The sequence below is a fragment of the Mytilus californianus genome, unplaced genomic scaffold (assembly GCF_021869535.1).
Source record: "Mytilus californianus isolate M0D057914Y unplaced genomic scaffold, xbMytCali1.0.p SCAF_23, whole genome shotgun sequence".
Lineage (NCBI taxonomy): Eukaryota > Metazoa > Mollusca > Bivalvia > Mytilida > Mytilidae > Mytilus > Mytilus californianus.
In genome coordinates, this window is record NW_026262672.1 from 1,922,969 (window position 1) to 1,941,378 (window position 18,410).

An 18,410-nucleotide genomic window follows, 5' to 3' on the forward strand; every position below is an offset into this window, starting at 1 on the left:
GTCTTTCCTTTTTTTCTAGACGGTATCCCAAACTCGTGGCATGCATCTCCAAAAGGAATAAACTCTTTTAATGCTTTAATGTGAAGGGCAAGACGCAAGAAAACGATTGGCCGACTATATCCATCAATCCCACCGTATATCACAATGCCCCATCTGTAAAACAAAAAATAAATAATCATAATAGATGAATTAGTAGATTAACAAATCCTTGAAACAATAAAATAATTTGAGAAGGTCTTTTTTGTTAAAACTATTTGCAACAAAGTGTGTTGCATTTTTACAATTTCGTTAAATAGAATTATAGCCTAGCAATATCATAAAACTGAACGACGACGACGGCATGATAGCATTATACAAACGCAATTAAAATGTTTGCGGTCGTATAAAAATTATAATGAAAAGTATGTTTTTTTTTGTCTGGATTCGTGTGCGCCTGTAAACGGGTTTAGGTGTACTAAGAACAGATAAATATTCTGCAGCTGGTAGTGATACAATACTAGGAGAATGAGTGACAAACCTGAAGTACAATAGTCAATATTACTTTATTGTTGTAAGAAAATGTACTGTCCAACTATGAATCCCTCAGTATTTCTCTTTTTATTTTTTACCTTTTATTACGTGTTTTTTTTTTTATTGTTGTAGGTTTGTAAATTGAATTTATAATCCTTCTATACATCTCTCTTATTTCTTAAATATATATTTTGTACCAATTGCAGAAATGATGAATACAAAACAAAAGAGTAATACATGTACCTACAAAAGGCTACAATATATTATTATGTAATTGTGGTTTGAGTGTGTGGAAGACCTGTTGAAATATAATCAGTATTTAAAGATTTTTCAGTTATATTTGTCATAATTACATGTGTGTATAAAGGTTTTATTCTGAAAGAAGATTTATTTCACTCCATTCTGAAACAGTCCTAGTAGCTAAGGAATATAACTAATGAATCACGGTACTTATGTTTAAATATAAATATTCTATACTCTGCACACCAATATATATGCCCATTGTTCCTGTGGTCGTTGTTTTTGTGGGATTTCTTGTTGGCATTGGTTTATCTGTTGTAGGTGGATGTTTTGTAGTTCTCAAAGGTGATGAAAAAGTTTCTGGAGTTATTGGTGTTGAAGTTGGTTCATCTGTTGTCGGGAGATTGGGTGTACTTCCCAAAGGTGTTGAAAAATATAACAAGTTGAAATAATGTGAGTGTTCACAAACATGTATATATGGTAACAAATTGTTTTCATTATTGCATGTTTTGTGTATTTTTTTAAGAACCAAACGGAAGATATTAAATAAAATAAAAATGTTTGCTCTCACCAATCAGGAGGAATACACGTAAGTTTTGCATTAATATCCAGGAGGGAGTATCAAGAAGTACAAATTGATGTGTAAATGATGTACCACATGTGCTCCGACATTGACATTTTATTTTAATTGAAAATTTAGAAACAAAACTGTTCAAACTTACAACACATTCCAGAATGACAAATCCATTTTCACGACTTTCATTGAGTATTTACCACAGTAGTAGGTTTCTTCTCTCCTCAATATAGAATTGTGCACCTACAACGGTCTTTTACCTTGATGGTTGATACCATTTGATATTGACGAACCTTAAGAAACATATACCACATCCAGTATTCCGAATCCAATTTACCCCAAGACCTACTTGGGTCTCTGGGTTTTTTTTGCCCTTGTTCATATGCAACTTTTTGCTTGTCATTATCAATTACAGAGTTGTACATGTGAAGATCCAAATCGACATACTCGCCCCTTTGAATATTTTGTCTTAAACTCGGACTAACATGTAATGTTATTCATCATCAAGACTAGGCAAGTAACTAGGTGTTTGCATGAATATTGAATGAATTTGCCTAATTGTATTACATGATTTGTAACATCAAATACAGGGACCATTACTGATACTCCTCCTGAAGTTGAGGTATGGTTAGATACTGAATCTGGTACTGTTTAGGGCTGATTTCCCTCTTGTCGTGATGTAGCTATTTCTAATGATGAAGTTTTTGAAATGGCTTTCCGCTTTTTCCTTGACCCTCTTGTTTTCATCTTAGAGTCTTAAAACTATAAGATAAAATTGAACAAATAATATTGCTTTACAATGAACTTGTTAAAAAGCGACTTCGAAAAGGGGAATAGAAGTATGGTCATTTGGTCTTCTTCCGACCGGCAGTAAAACGCTTGCCAAAGTGGGGCATCCGTTTGGCTGTGCGGGATGTACAAGTTTGGTAATCGTTGTGGCTTTATGTGGTCTGTTATGGTTTTGTTGTATATATTTGAGTATCCATATGGTTTTGTTGCATATATTTCTTTCAATTCAATCAGTTTTATGTCATCAAGGTCCATCACTTTATACCTACTGATATAATTTTTGTTCAAGGATTGCAGTACTTTCGATAACCTGGGTTGCACTTTTTTGCAGTCTGTAGTATTCCCGGAGTACCTTTGCATCACACCTTAAAATGTTGGTAGTATATCCTGTGAAATATCCTTAATTATTGAAAATATGTGCCAAAGTTGCTAGTTGTTTCTGTTGTCTATTTGGGGTTTTAAGTAGTGGTTTTCTGTTTCACTGTCTTTGGCAAATATTCCTAAACAGTCATTGCCTCTGTATGCGTTCTCAGAATTGCATTGACGAGAAAATATGCACACCTGCATTATCTGCTGTTCAGTAATAATTTAATACTAGTATGTTCAACCACATTCTTAGTTAATAAAACAGATATCTTCCTGCCTCTAATTTCTATCCCGAGATGAGATTGGCATAGCTTACGGTCAAATACAGAAAGAGTATTCATAATAACATGATTGTTCTGGAACTCATTCATCATTTGTTCTTCATGTGATCATAATTTTATATTGTTTATGTTTCATTGCGTACATCACTTTATATGCTCCAGTTTTAGGAGTTTTATACAGGACAGTGTAGGAACCCATGTTACTTTCCCCTATCTTCTGAGTGACGAAAACTGCTCAGCAGGCCGTGTGCACAACTGCAAGGAACATTCAGCGGACACGTTGTCCAAAGGAACAATTCGTGGCTAACCACAGCGTGAGTTACCTTTAAAACATTACAAATTATGTCTTTACATCAGCGATGAACTGTTTTAATATGTTTTCCTATGTTATAAAGAAACTATGAACATTTAACCGTTCAAACTGTTCGTATCTGCGATTACACAATTTAATTCAGACAGAACCCGACGTGTGCAAGAATATTCATCTATTTATTATTATAAAGAACATTAACAGCTTTATAAATCTACGAACTGTTTATCCGTATTTTTAATGGACTTTAATTATCATTGAACACATTGTAAAATTGTATTTATATTTGTATTTTCAGTTTTTCACCATTTGGATTGGTAGTGAAATAAAAGTCAGCTCCTGATTGTTTTATCTTTACATAAACCCAGTCATCTTGGTTAAACTCGCTGGTCCGGCCAGTACAGTGAAAAAGCTACAACTTGCCTGTTGTTTTTCTTGGATAACGTACGCCACTCCACGACAGTCAGCAGACCCATAACGTAGTTTCAACGACAACGTTTCGTGCTAGTAAATTGACAACAACTTGTCTACACATCTCCTGAACAGGAAATACAACGGAGCAACGTTCGTAGCTGTTACCTTGACACTACGCAACACAGCTTGTGCGTCCTAGGCAGCAAACCAACAACGTTGAACAAACATTGCCTACTTCTAGTTGATTTACATCATGGATCCCAGTCACGAACAGCAAGAAGAGGTTCAGCCCCCTGAGGGAGATGTCCCTAAAGAACTAGAAGAAAATCCGTCTGATAACACACATTTAGATGAAAATGCCGAGACTAGGCGAGTACGTGAACTTACCGAAAAGGGACAGGGAGCCTTTATAGAAAAACGTGACAAGTTCTATCACGACTTAGAGGCCCTATGGTCAAACCTAGAATCTCAGTTATTAAAAACGACCAAGCCTCCTAACGACCTCCAGCAATTGCTAACATCACAAGATAAAATTGTACAAGCCTGTACTAATTATCGCAGGCTCACAGACGAGTACTTGAAATTTCTCAAAAATACTAGAACATTAGACAGCCTTCAAGACATTGATACGTGCAAATTTTCAACGGATATCCGAATGTCTAAAGTCGACCTGGCAATTGAAACTTTACAGGAGCATCGCCTTACCCTCACAAAGGCTAAATCTACAAAAACGAGGACATCTAAGGGCAAGAACACCTCGCATAGTAGGAGCTCAAACGTCTCTGACATGTCAAGCCTAGCACGGAGAAAGCGTGCCAAGGCAGAGTCCGCTAGATCAAGGATAGCCTTTGCCGAGCAACAAGCTGCCCTCTTAAAGCAGGAGGCCGTATTAGAGGAACAGACCCTATACAGACAAACAGAAATCAAGGCCAAAATAGAACAAGAAGCCATCCGTGCAAAACAAGAGGCCACACGTAGAATTGCTGAGGCTGCTCACCTGAAAGCTCGAATTGAACAGGAGGAGGAGCACATCAAAGCTGAAAAAGAACAGGAGGCCGTTCGCAGGAAAACTCAAATGGAACAGGAAGCAGCACGTGCGGTCCGAGAAAAAGCCGAACTTAGGGCTGCTATGAAGATTCTCGAAGCAAAAAGAGAAGCTGCAGCCGCAGAAGCCGAGGCTCGTATCCTGGAATACGACGGCAGCCAAGCAGTTAGCGATCTCCCTGACGAATCGGAAGACCCTCTCCAGCGTGTGCAAGATTTCGTCAATAAACATCCTGTACTAACTGCTGTAAAGGAAGTAACAGGTCCTCAAAAGATGAGACAAAGTCCTGTTAAGATTGAGCTGAGTCATGAAGCACCAGCGTTCGTGCCATCCGTGGCACTCAACTTGCCGCCACAGACATCTGCTGTTTTGCCTTCTGATACCAAGTCACCGGAAGTTACCTTAATCCCAGATCTGGGAATAGTAACCGGCATACAAAAACTAGGCCTTTCGGAGGAGATCCCTACTGAACACCAAAAACAAGGCGTAATAGAAGAGACCCCTGTTGCATACCAGCAACAAATCAATCCTACGTCGGAGATAACCAGATTTCTCCTACGCAAGGACCTGCTGTTCTCCCGGCTAACAAGCTTTAATGACCGGGCAGAATCCTTTCATACATGGAAAGCAAGCTTTAAGAACGTGACAGACGAGTTACAAGTTAGTGACTCAGAACAGATTGATCTTCTGATCAAATGGCTCGGTCCAGAGTCTGCTAAACATGCCATTAGCATACGAGCGTCGAATGCCAACAACCCAACAAGAGGCCTACGGAGACTATGGGAGAGACTTGACGACCGATATGGAGCTCCAGAAATGTTGGAGGCGTCTCTCGTTAACAAACTTGTCAACTTCCCAACACTGACGAATAAGGACAACTCACTCCTTTACGATTTGTCAGATATTATCTCAGAAATAGAATATCACAAGGAAAATCCCAAGCTGGGATGTTTGCTTGCGTATTTCGACTCTTCATCCGGGATAAATCCTATAGTGGAAAAACTGCCATACGGACTCCAAGAAAAGTGGATAACAAGGGCTTCAAGATACAAGTCTAAATATGAAGTTGCATTTCCACCTTTCACAGAATTCTCTGCCTTCATCAGGGAAATTAGCAAAATAAAGAACGATCCTGGGTTCATTTTTGGGTCAAGAGTCACACCAAGTACAAAAGGTGCTGCGCCAAAGTTCACACCTCAAACATATTCTAAAGTCAATGTTCATAAGACAGCAGTTGAACAGCAACCTGGAGACAGCAGTGAACAACAAAGTCTTTGCATTTTGCATAATACAAAGCATACCTTAAACGAATGCCGAGCGTTCCGTGCCAAATCAATCGAGGAACGCAGGGAACTGTTGAGGCAAAACAATCTGTGTTACAAATGCTGTGATTCGACTATGCACAGAAGTCGTGATTGCAAGGCAAGTATCAGTTGCAATGAATGTGGAAGTAAACAACACACCACCGCATTACACACAAATCGAGTGTACCAACCCAAAGGTGTACCGCCTTCACCGCCTAGATCAGTCCACGGCGGGGGGCTAATTGATACAGCCTACGGCGGGGAGCAACTTGAGTTAGCTGAAACCAAGCTAACCTCTGTTAGTTCAACTTGCACAGATATCTGTAAAGATGGCAACAGTATTAAATCTTGTGCCAAGATACTCCCTGTGAATGTCTTTCACAAAAATAATCAGGAAAAAGTAATTCGCATGTATGCAATTATTGACGACCAAAGCAACCGGTCTCTCGCCGCTCCTGAATTCTTCAGCCTATTCAACGTACAGGAAGAAACAAAAGACTATATGTTATCCACATGCTCCGGCAGCAAGGTTACTTCCGGAAAACGAGGAAACGGCTTTGTCGTAAAGTCTGTACAAGACAATACTAGATTCAATCTGCCTGAACTGATTGAATGCGATAACATTCCCAATAATCGGAACGAAATTGCTACAACTGAGGATATATTGCAATATCAACACTTGCAAGAACTACAAAAAAATATTCTCCCGATTGATGGAAAATGCAAAATCCTATTGCTCATTGGAAGAGACCTAATAGAGGCACATCACGTCCTTGATCAACGTCTAGGACCACCAAAGGCTCCATTTGCGCAAAAGTTAAACCTGGGTTGGATTATCGTTGGTGAAATACGCTCCGATAAGCAACATGTTCACCTTGAACTCACTACAAAGGAAACAAATCCAGCTTGCAGTGTTGTGAAACCACATACAAAGAAATTACCTGAGTGTAATAAAACCAACACCCAGTCAAATGGAATTCGAACTGATTCGTTTAAACAATATCCCCGTTTACATTGGCAACCAAAAACGAAATCAGCGACTTCGATCGTCAAATTTGCAGAAGACGAAAAGTTCATTTCGGAAGCAACATCACTAAAAGTGAATGCCGACAAAGAAAAGTACATCCGAAAACATTCAATTCCCAAGGAAAGCTCCAATTTGCCTTTGGATACGCAAGGACAAGAGGAAAGTAGAATAGACAATTCGGACTTAAGTCACAGAGGAAAGGAACATGACACCGGCTGGTCTACTATATGCCGTAAACGTAAAGGAAAGCGTCCGTTTTGCAAGACGTCCCCGTTGGATCGCATATCTGTGTCGAAAGGAGATTCATTCATCAGAACTACAGCCATGGAATTGGATCTTAGATCGCCGCGATCTCGTCGGAAACACCACCTTATCTAGGAAAGAAGCTGTGAAATACCCAGCCTCCCGTTGGATTACTTCCAAGTTCATATAAGTGGAACTTTGGACGGCTGTTATATATTTAACATTTTATTTGTTTTAATAATGGAATAGTGATGTCAGATAGACCTCAGACGGGGAGTGTTCTGGAACTCATTCATCATTTGTTCTTCATGTGATCATAATTTTATATTGTTTATGTTTCATTGCGTACATCACTTTATATGCTCCAGTTTTAGGAGTTTTATACAGGACAGTGTAGGAACCCATGTTACTTTCCCCTATCTTCTGAGTGACGAAAACTGCTCAGCAGGCCGTGTGCACAACTGCAAGGAACATTCAGCGGACACGTTGTCCAAAGGAACAATTCGTGGCTAACCACAGCGTGAGTTACCTTTAAAACATTACAAATTATGTCTTTACATCAGCGATGAACTGTTTTAATATGTTTTCCTATGTTATAAAGAAACTATGAACATTTAACCGTTCAAACTGTTCGTATCTGCGATTACACAATTTAATTCAGACAGAACCCGACGTGTGCAAGAATATTCATCTATTTATTATTATAAAGAACATTAACAGCTTTATAAATCTACGAACTGTTTATCCGTATTTTTAATGGACTTTAATTATCATTGAACACATTGTAAAATTGTATTTATATTTGTATTTTCAGTTTTTCACCATTTGGATTGGTAGTGAAATAAAAGTCAGCTCCTGATTGTTTTATCTTTACATAAACCCAGTCATCTTGGTTAAACTCGCTGGTCCGGCCAGTACAATGATCTATTGCACCTCCCAAAGGGCTTTTTATCATCTTCTAACACCATCCCCTCCGCCTCACCACTTCTTCGTCTATAAGATAGTATAATGTCAGCAATACACATCTGTGCAAATTCAACAGATTGTTCCTGGTCGTTTATATCAGATTTTTTTATTTTTCAGTAACTGATTTGATGATTGCCTTTAGTAGAAGATGTATTTACTTTAAGTCCACATCTTTTAGTCGTAAGAAAATAAAATGAATTTTCATTTTTTACCTTTTGCACGCTTTAAATTATATATATAATACATATGTTTCTTTTTTCAGTTCGACATCCAATCCAAGACGGGAAGTCTTTTCTTTTCTACAAAAGAGAGTCACCCCTCAGCAATGTCTATCCCGCCCGATTTAAGGTGACAGGGAAATGGTATTATAGTACAGAAAAATGTTACATGTACAAAAAAGCTGGTAAGTGTTTTAGTAGGTATTTATTACTTGTTCTCCTCTACATGACACTGAGAAAGTATACTGTTGAACATGTATAAATGATAATCAGGAAATTATATCCTTTTTTTTTCTATCGACGGGTGAGTTAATAAGTTATGTATAAAAAATATAAAAAAAATTGAATCGGTACTGTTTACTTGAATAATAAATTGCTAGCTACCCACCATGTCTAAAGACAACTGAAAGCACTCAAAATTTATAACATGTAATTTTCGTTTTATTGTTCCCATATAAAAATCGGACACTAATGAAGGCCAAACATATGATGCTATTGAATACAGATACTTTTAGGTTTTACCTTATATGTCAATTCAACCCCCCAAGGTGACTGGGGAATAGAAATATAGTCACCATTGGTCTTCCTCCGACCGGCAGTAAAACCCTCGCTAAAGTGGGGCGTCCGTTTGGCTGTGCGGGATGTACAAGTTCGCGGTCACGTCCGGCAGAATGGGGACGTTAAATTCGATGCCTCGTGTAAAGAGAGTGCCACGTTGTTTGCACGTTAAGAACCCTTGCAACTACTCTTTTAGGGGCCCTTAGGTGGCGTCTTCCTCCGACCGGCAGTAAAACCTTCGCTAAAGTGGGGCGTCCGTTTGGCTGTGCGGGATGTACAAGTTCGCAGTCACGTCCGGTCAGAATGGGGACGTTAAATTCGATGCCTCGTGCAAAGAGAGTGCCACGTTGTTTGCACGTTAAGAACCCTTGCAACTACTCTTTTAGGGGCCCTTAGGTGGCGTCTTCCTCCGACCGGCAGTAAAACCTGCGCTAAAGTGGGGCGTCCGTTTGGCTGTGCGGGATGTACAAGTTCGCAGTCACGTCCGGTCAGAATGGGGACGTTAAATTCGATGCCTCGTGTAAAGAGAGTGCCACGTTGTTTGCACGTTAAGAACCCTTGCAACAACTCTTTTAGGGGCCCTTAGGTGGTCTGTTGCTAGGCTAAATGTCTGTCCTTATCCAATGTACCCTCAATTTCCCGTACCCCCAGGGGTGACTGGGGAATAGAAGTATGGTCACCATTGGTCTTCCTCCGACCGGCAGTAAAACCCTTGCTAAAGTGGGGCGTCCGTTTGGCCGTGCGGGATGTACTAATTTGCAGCCACGTCCGGTCAGAATGGGGACGTTAAATCCGATGCCTCGTGTAAAGAGAGTGCCACGCTCTTTGCACGTTAAAAACCCTTGCAACACCTCTTTCAGGGGTCCGTAGGTGACCTGTTGCAAGGCTAAATTTCTGTCCCTATCCAATATACCCTCATTTCCCGTGGCAGTCTAAATTTCTCCGACCTTAATCCCGGACGCCCCTATTACAGAACCTACCTATTGTATTTATTGTTAATTTGTTCTCGTCCTGAATATGCATGAAACATTTGCCATTGGACGTTAAGCAACCAACAATCAATCAATCAATTTCCCGTGGCAGTCCAAATTTCCCCGACCTTCATCCCGGATGGCCTCTATTACAAGACCTACCTATTGTATTTATTGTTAACTTGTTCTCGTCCTGAACATGTATGAAATATTTGCCACTGGACGTTAAGCAACCGACAATCAATGTCAATTCAAAATTTTCAATATATAACTTGTGCTAGTTTAAAAGATATCACTTTTTGTCGAGCCTGCGACTTCTGTCGCAGAAAGTTCGACTTAGGGACAGTGATCCGGCGGCGGCGGCGTTAGCTTACTTCTTAAAAGCTTAATATTTCAGAAGGTATAAGACCTGGATCCTTCATGCTTTGTATATAGATGCCTTTTGTTACGATGTTTCCGTCTGTCCATTGCCCTTGGCCTCATTTTCATAATTCAGTGCCCCCCCCCCCCCCCCCCCCCCCCCCCCCCAAGGGTGACTGGGGAATAGAAATGTGGTCACCATTGGTCTTCCTCCGACCGGCGGTAAAACTCGCGCTAAAGTGGGGCGTCCGTTTGGCTGTGCGGGATGTACAAGTTCGCAGTCACGTCCGATGCCTCGTGTAAAGAGAGTGCCACGTTCTTTGCACGTTAAGAACCCTTGCAACAACTTTTTGAGGGGTCCGTAGGTGGCCTGTTGCAAGGCTGAATGTCTGTCCTTATCCAATATACCCTCATTTTCCAGTGGCAGTCCAAATTTCCCCGATCTTCATCATGGACGGCCTCTATTACAGTACCTACCTATTGTATTTTTTGTTAACTTGTTCTCGTCCTGATTATGCATTAAATATTTGGCACTGGACGTTAAGCAACCAACAATCAATCATGATTCGGTGACTACTTGAAAAAAGTTAAGACTTTTAGTATTCTTAATTTCTCTCTTAATATAAGTAATATGATAACTATATTTGGTACCTTTGCGTACCTTGCAAGGTCATCATGCCCGTCAGACAGTTTTCACTTGATCTCGACCTCATTTCATGGATCAGTGAACAAGGTTAAGTTTTCGTGGTAAAGTCCATTTCTCAGATACTATAAGCAAAAGGTCTACTATATTTGATGTATGAAATGAATGTAAGGTGTACATGTCCAACTGGCCGGTTTAACTAACCTTGACCTGATTTTCATGGTTCAGTGGTTACAGTTAAGTTTTTGTGTTTTGGTCTGTTTTTCTAATACAGTATGCAATATGTCTACTATATTTGGTGTTTGTAAGGTATACATGTTCAACTGGCGGGTGTCATCTGATCTTGACCTCATTTTCATGGTTCAGTTGTTACAGTTAAGTTTTTGTGTTTTGGTCTGTTTCTCTAACACTGTATGCAATAGGTAAACTATATTTCGTGTATAAAAATATTTTACGATGTACGTGTCAGTTCGGCATGTTTTATTTGACCTTGACCTCATTTTCATGGCTCATTGCTCAATGTTAAGTTTTTGTTTTTAAATCTGTTTTTCTTGTACTTTAACCCCAAGGGTGACTGGGGTATAGAAGTATGGTCACCATTGGTCTTCCTCCGACCGGCAGTAAAACCCGTGCTAAAGTGGGGCGTCCGTTTGGCTGTGCGGGATGTACAAATTTGCAGCCACGTCCGGTCAGAATGGGGACGTTAAATCCGATGCCTTGTGTAAAGAGAGTGCCACGCTCTTTGCACGTTAAGAACCCTTGCAACAACTCTTTGAGGGGTCCGTAGGTGACCTGTTGCAAGGCTAAATTTCTGTTCTTATCCAATATACCCTCATTTCCCGTGGCAGTCTAAATTTCTCCGACCTTAATCCCTTAATCTATTTCAGATCCTACCTATTGTATTTATTGTGAACTTGTTATCGTCCTGAATATGCATGAAATATTTGCCACTGGACGTTAAGCAACCAACAATCAATCAATCAATCTTGTACTTTAAGCAAAAAGTCTACTATATTTGGTGTATGGAATGATAGTAAGGTGTATATGTCTGTCTGGAAATTATCATCTGATCATGACCTCATTTTCATGGTTCATTAGTCAATCTTAAGTTTTACTTGTTAAGTTTAATTCTTAGATACTGTATGCAATAGGTCAACTATATTTAAAGGATATTTTTGTATGGAATGATTGCAAGGTGTACATGTAGTTCATATTTGTTTATTTGATCTTGACCTTCTTTTCTTGGATCTTGTTAAGTTTATATGATAGTTATGCTTTATATATTTAAGACCAGCAACATAAAATCAACAGTTAGTAAAGAAGGCGAGACTTTTCAGCGTGTGCACTCTTGTTTTAAATTAAAAGTATAATATATAAAAAAATCGCCAGGTATGTTGACTGTGCACATTCAGTAATGTTTGGTGATGAACATCAATTATTTTTCAATTGCAAAATGGTTGGAATCAACATTTTTTTTTACCAGTCAGTATAATTATTATGAGAATTTAAAATACCCTATATTCAGAGAGGTCATAGGGTGCAAACAATTTTGACTGAAACTGATAACATATAAGAGACTTATAACTGAAAGCTTCATTTACTTACTCGAGACACCTGATATACAATAACAAAAAAGTACAGGACCAAGTCCTCAGTATAGGTTATATCATGTTATATTGATACAAGTAAATGTGTAAAGCCACTTACCCTTTTGTGTTAAAGTAAAAAAACATTTTATGAGTCATAAAATTCATAAATGACATATTTCAGAGTATTCAGTATAAGTTATATCATGTTATATTGATACAAGTAAATGTGTAAAGCCACGTACCCTTTTGTGTTAAAGTAAAAAAACATTTTATGAGTCATAAAATTCATAAATGACATATTACAGAGTATTCAGTATAAGTTATATCATGTTATATTGATACAAGTAAATGTATAAAGCCACTTACCCTTTTGTGTTAAAGTAAAAAAACATTTTATGAGTCATAAAATTCATAAATGACATATTTCAGAGTATACACTTACATATTCAATGTATAATAGTAATACTTTTCAGATATTCTGACTTTTCAAAAGATAACTCTGTGGGCTTACCAGTTGTATATCAATTTATTTGCAAGGTCTTAAAATATAAAATTGTATGTATATAATATATACTGTAAATACTTGTAGTAATGCTTACAGTACACGAGACAAAAAGTTTGAAAGAAAATCCTTACATGTCATCGACAATATGTAAGTCCTATTGAAAGAAGCAATGGAGAGAGCAAATTAGACGCCATATTGGCAGACAAAACTGGAGCGATATCGACATATTAAACAATGACAAAGAACATTATATATTTATAGTAGGTTTTGGTGTTAGAATGCTGAATATACTCTGCAAAAGTTCTTTCATTGTTGAAACTGTCCGAACTGAAGTGGCAATGTGCCAGACAATACCAGTTCCAGATGACATCAAGACAACTGCACCAAAACTACCTGGCAATGCAGTTCATAATATTGGAGAAGGCCTTTGCTGTTGTCAACAATGTACGAGTTTTGTGATTAGGTCAGTTAGTAGGGGAACAACTATTAGTAAGTCACTGATATTTGATATTCAATTGTATTATTCACCCGTTAATTTTAAAAAGTCTCATTGACGTTTACAAACCATCTCCTTTTATGAATACCTTATTAAAAAACGTAAAATATTAAATAGCTCATAATTAATAACAGAATGGTCTGCTTAAAATAGATAACAACAATAGCATTATGATTTATTCATTTGCAATGTTTCGCTCCATAAGAGCTCGTCAGCCTGCTATGCATGTCTGTTTGTGGATTTAAAACTGATGACAATGGCTTCCACCTAAACAATCAATTGAGGACTGTTCAGACAGAACATTATCAATTGTTGTCAATTTTAGCATTGAGTAAATCACATAAAAATCATCGGTAACACTACATAAACTAGGAAAAGGATGTGAGAATTTGCCCAATTAGGAATTTAGCATTTTCGAAAAACAATTACACAATGAGGTAAAATATTTCTAAACTTCTTCATTAGAAAATACACTGACCCGATGTCTACTTGAAATCTGTTATTGGAATCAGTGATTAACTTTGACAGTAAACCACCCTATGTTGTTAGTACAGGATATGACAAACACCCTGATAATATCTACTTCAATTAAACACTCATTTGAACAGAAATTTTTATAACCTACATACTTTTGATCACAGTAACTTGGAATTGCAGTAAGAAGAAATTTAAAACAGATTGTTGTATCAATAAGCGAAACAATCCAACAAAAAAGAAAGATCAGTCTTTCCAATCCATGTATGCAAAAAATACCTCTAAACAGACCCAAGACAGCAGCAAAGAAAATAACTTAAAGACTAGGCACACTTCAATGTACATTGGACACAGATATACAAACTCGTTGAATCTGATGCTAAACATTTTGACCCTCCTCGACATAGTGTACTAGACACTAACCAACACCTCAACTAAAACAGAAATTTCAATAACAAATTCTTAAAATCTCTATCTTTAAACAAACTAATTGACGATACTAATTTTAATGATATTGACTTCTAAGTGACCAAAACTAATGAAATCTTTTTAGAAGCCGCAGAAGTCAGTTTCTTTCAAAGCAAATTTTTTAAAAATCCATCAGGCAAAGACAAACCATCACCCAAAATACTATAGTTGACGTAACGACCATCACACATTTAAGTTACGACCATCATGCTCGAATTTTTTAATGACTATGTTACGAAAATTCGAATGATTTTATGTATCAAATTTTATTTCAATATCAACTCACTCACGATTAGTGTGTATGAGACAAGCGGTTAGGCTCAAATGAACCTTTTACTGCACGAAAATTGGAAAAGAAAAACTTATCTCTAGAGTTGTCTCCCATTTTCGGCTAACCGTTACTTCGTTACGACCATCCGCTTACCACCAGTGTACAGTGGAAGAAGTGGAGATGAGACCTCGAAAAATGTCAAGGTTAAAAAGGTGTAATTATGGAATCAAGTATAGGAGTGATTACTAGAAACAGTCGGAAAATTTCTTATCTGTAGGATTTTGATGTGCCTTTGTGGGGCACATTGTACAAGATTTGAGCACCATTAGACAGTAGATTTGTGTAAAAAAGCTGTATAAGCCAGTTATTATATTTTTAGTTTTACAAATTCTTTTGACTAAACCAATGGGAGGAAGGATGAAAAATACAACAAAAACTCTATTGCTGTTGATTTTATTTCAATACCAACCTTGTCAAGATAAATTTATTTTTGTTTTCATAAAGAAAGAAAAATATTTTGCCAAAAAAAAAAAAAAAAAAAACACTACAGTATATCTCCAACATTCAAAATTGAATTCTTGTATCTTAAAAATTGGATTTTGAGGCATTACTATCAAATCAACATGAGTTTCGAAAATGTTATGTAGTTTATTTACTTTTCAGGGTCAACTGCTATGAATGGTATAAGAGGTCAGACAAAGGCTGTTATTATGCGGCTCTCAGGATCGAGTTTAATCCCAGCTGTAGGGTTTCACAAAAAATTTGATATTGAATTTGGGGAATTTGCTTTTGTAAACACCTGCGCTTTATGTCTCTAATTACAGGTACAACCAGGTATATCCCCAGAGGATGCAGTGCAACATTACACAGAGCTAATAATCAATAGTCAGACATTCACAAACTATCTAAATAAAGTCATAATGTACTTACGGCTGTCCAGTCATAGTTTTGACAAACAACGAATACAGCATGAATTCTTGGATAGACAACCCTTTTGTGAATTATACTTTTTTCAACAAGAATTCTTTCTAATTTTAAATTGTTAAGACATGATTGTTTTTACTTAGAGACACTATGATATCTCCAGACGATATACAGACATTCTTGAATTCAGCGGTTACAGCAGAAGCAAAAGCGGTATTAAGTTCCAATAACAAAGAAGAAAAAAGTAAAATCACAAAAATACTGAACTCAGAGGAAAATTCAAAACGGAAAGTACCTAATCAAATGGCAAAATCAAAAGCTCAAACACATCAAACGGATGGATAACAACTGTCATATTGCTGACTTGGAACAGGCATTTTCTTATGTAGAAAATGGTGGATTAAACCTGGTTTTAAAGCTAACCAAACCTCTCACTTGTATGAAACAAGACACAATTTTGCCTAGCAAGAGACTTTTTATGTTTCAAATTTTAACAAGAAACGCGCAATGTCCAGGGCCATCCTTAACATTAACAATCAGACTATCAACAGAAAAGTTATTAAAGAGAGAAGTATGGTAACTTAGTCTTCTTGGTAAAACGCTTGCCAAAGTTGGGCGTCCGTTAATCTCTGCGGGATGTACAGTTTTGCAGCCACGTTCGGTCAGAATGGGGACGTTAAATCCGATGCCTCGTGTAAAGAGAGTGCCACGCTCTCTGCACGTTTAGAACCCTTGTAACAACTCGTTGAGGGGTCCGCAGTTAGCCTGTTGCAAGGCAAAAGTTCTGTCCCTATCCAACAAACCCTCATTTTCCAGTGGCAGTCCAAATTAGTGACCGGATTCAAAGTTGGGCGTCCGTTAATCTCTGCGGGATGTACAGTTTTGCAGCCACGTTCGGTCAGAATGGGGACGTTAAATCCGATGCCTCGTGTAAAGAGAGTGCCACGCTCTCTGCACGTTTAGAACCCTTGCAACAAGTCGTTGAGGGGTCCGCAGTTAGCCTGTTGCAAGGCAAAATTTCTGTCCCTATCCAACAAACCCTCATTTTCCAGTGGCAGTCCAAATTAGTGACCGGATTCAAAGTTGGCAATGTTCTTCTCGTATATTTTATGATGGTATGATACTAAACCCCTTACACGAGGATTGTGCTTGATTTTCATATGATTAAGACATGATATTTAGTCAGTTTGATTGAGGTCTGGAGCTGACATGTCAGTAACTGCTAGTAGTCCTTTGTTATTTCATGTATTATTGTCATTTTGCTTAGTTTCTTTTGGTTACCTATTCTGACTTCTTTAAAACTGAGTATTACTGTACGTATTGCTGTGTGTTTGTTTGTTCTACATTGCCTATATGTATAGGGGCATAGTTGAGATCTCCCAAAACATGTTTAACCACGCCCCATTTTAGCTTGTTTGATAGATTTAATTATTCCCGTTATCGATTTTTGAATATATTCAAGTGTTAAAAATAATGTATTATAAAGATATAATTGTAGAACTCGCTGTTATATTAAAATCGCAGTAATCTTGAATTCATACTGATTTAGAGTTTACTAAGTAACTGAACAGAATAATTGTTTATATTTTGCAGATGTTTCATTTACACAGAATAAATTATTTTAAAAAAATCATTATATTAATTCATATATTTCCAGCATTTAACATGTATTGTTTAATCATGGAATTTCCTTCTTCATTTTAAAGTCTCCTTTCATTACATACATTGTCCTTGCGTAAACGTAGACCTCAAAAAGGTCCCAAAATTGAACTGCTACTCTAATTTTATTAAACTTTCGTCATGTTCACCAAAGATTGATACAAGATTATTAAAGATTTCCTTTCTACAAGAACACAGTAGTACAAGATAATAAAAATATGTTTTAGGTTATTATAGCAAACAGTATTTGAAAGAGGTTTTGGATATAGAATTAAACTTTTAAAATTATTAATGAATCAATATTGTATATTCATGAATTTAGTCTTTCCATTGGACTTTTATTTATTATTGTAGTACATGTATAATTGTTTTCTGAAATATAGGTTACAGTAATTCGCAAGCTGAAGACCATTACTTCATGTTGGAGGAAATGAAATTGCAGAAAGTGGAACTTTATAGAATGAAGAAAATAAAAATAATGGAGGAAATGCTTTTATTAAAGAAATGATCCACCAAGGCATTAGAGGAAATAAGAGATAGTATAAAGGCAGATCAAGGACCATTATGTTTATCACCAATCATTAAAATTCATGAAATGTAACAATCAGTTTTAACTGCAGCTAAAATCTTTGAATGAGTTGTTATGGAACGCCATGACTGCCTTATGTTGATGAAAAAAGTAAAATCACAAAAATACTGAACTCAGAGGAAAATTCAAAACGGAAAGTACCTAATCAAATGGCAAAATCAAAAGCTCAAACACATCAAACGGATGGATAACAACTGTCATATTGCTGACTTGGAACAGGCATTTTCTTATGTAGAAAATGGTGGATTAAACCTGGTTTTAAAGCTAACCAAACCTCTCACTTGTATGAAACAAGACACAATTTTGCCTAGCAAGAGACTTTTTATGTTTCAAATTTTAACAAGAAACGCGCAATGTCCAGGGCCATCCTTAACATTAACAATCAGACTATCAACAGAAAAGTTATTAAAGAGAGAAGTATGGTAACTTAGTCTTCTTGGTAAAACGCTTGCCAAAGTTGGGCGTCCGTTAATCTCTGCGGGATGTACAGTTTTGCAGCCACGTTCGGTCAGAATGGGGACGTTAAATCCGATGCCTCGTGTAAAGAGAGTGCCACGCTCTCTGCACGTTTAGAACCCTTGTAACAACTCGTTGAGGGGTCCGCAGTTAGCCTGTT

At 37.4% G+C, this 18,410-nt stretch overlaps 1 protein-coding gene across 2 annotated transcripts; it reads left to right on the plus strand.

The window, feature by feature from the left end:
- Positions 1-2,841: 2,841 nt before the first annotated feature.
- Positions 2,842-7,963, plus strand: LOC127732310 (uncharacterized). 2 transcript variants are annotated; one of them, XR_007996176.1, is made up of 3 exons: positions 2,842-3,074; positions 3,369-7,623; positions 7,918-7,963. XR_007996176.1 is itself a non-coding variant. In XM_052241373.1 (2 exons), the coding sequence occupies exon 2, from the start codon at positions 3,738-3,740 to the stop codon at positions 7,236-7,238; it is 3,501 nt and encodes a 1,166-aa protein (XP_052097333.1). In that variant the 5' UTR covers positions 2,842-3,074; positions 3,369-3,737; the 3' UTR covers positions 7,239-7,963. The 2 variants fall into 2 exon arrangements, 1 of the variants encoding a protein (XP_052097333.1); XM_052241373.1 differs by having other exon boundaries at positions 3,369-7,963.
- The last annotated feature ends 10,447 nt before the right edge of the window (positions 7,964-18,410 follow it).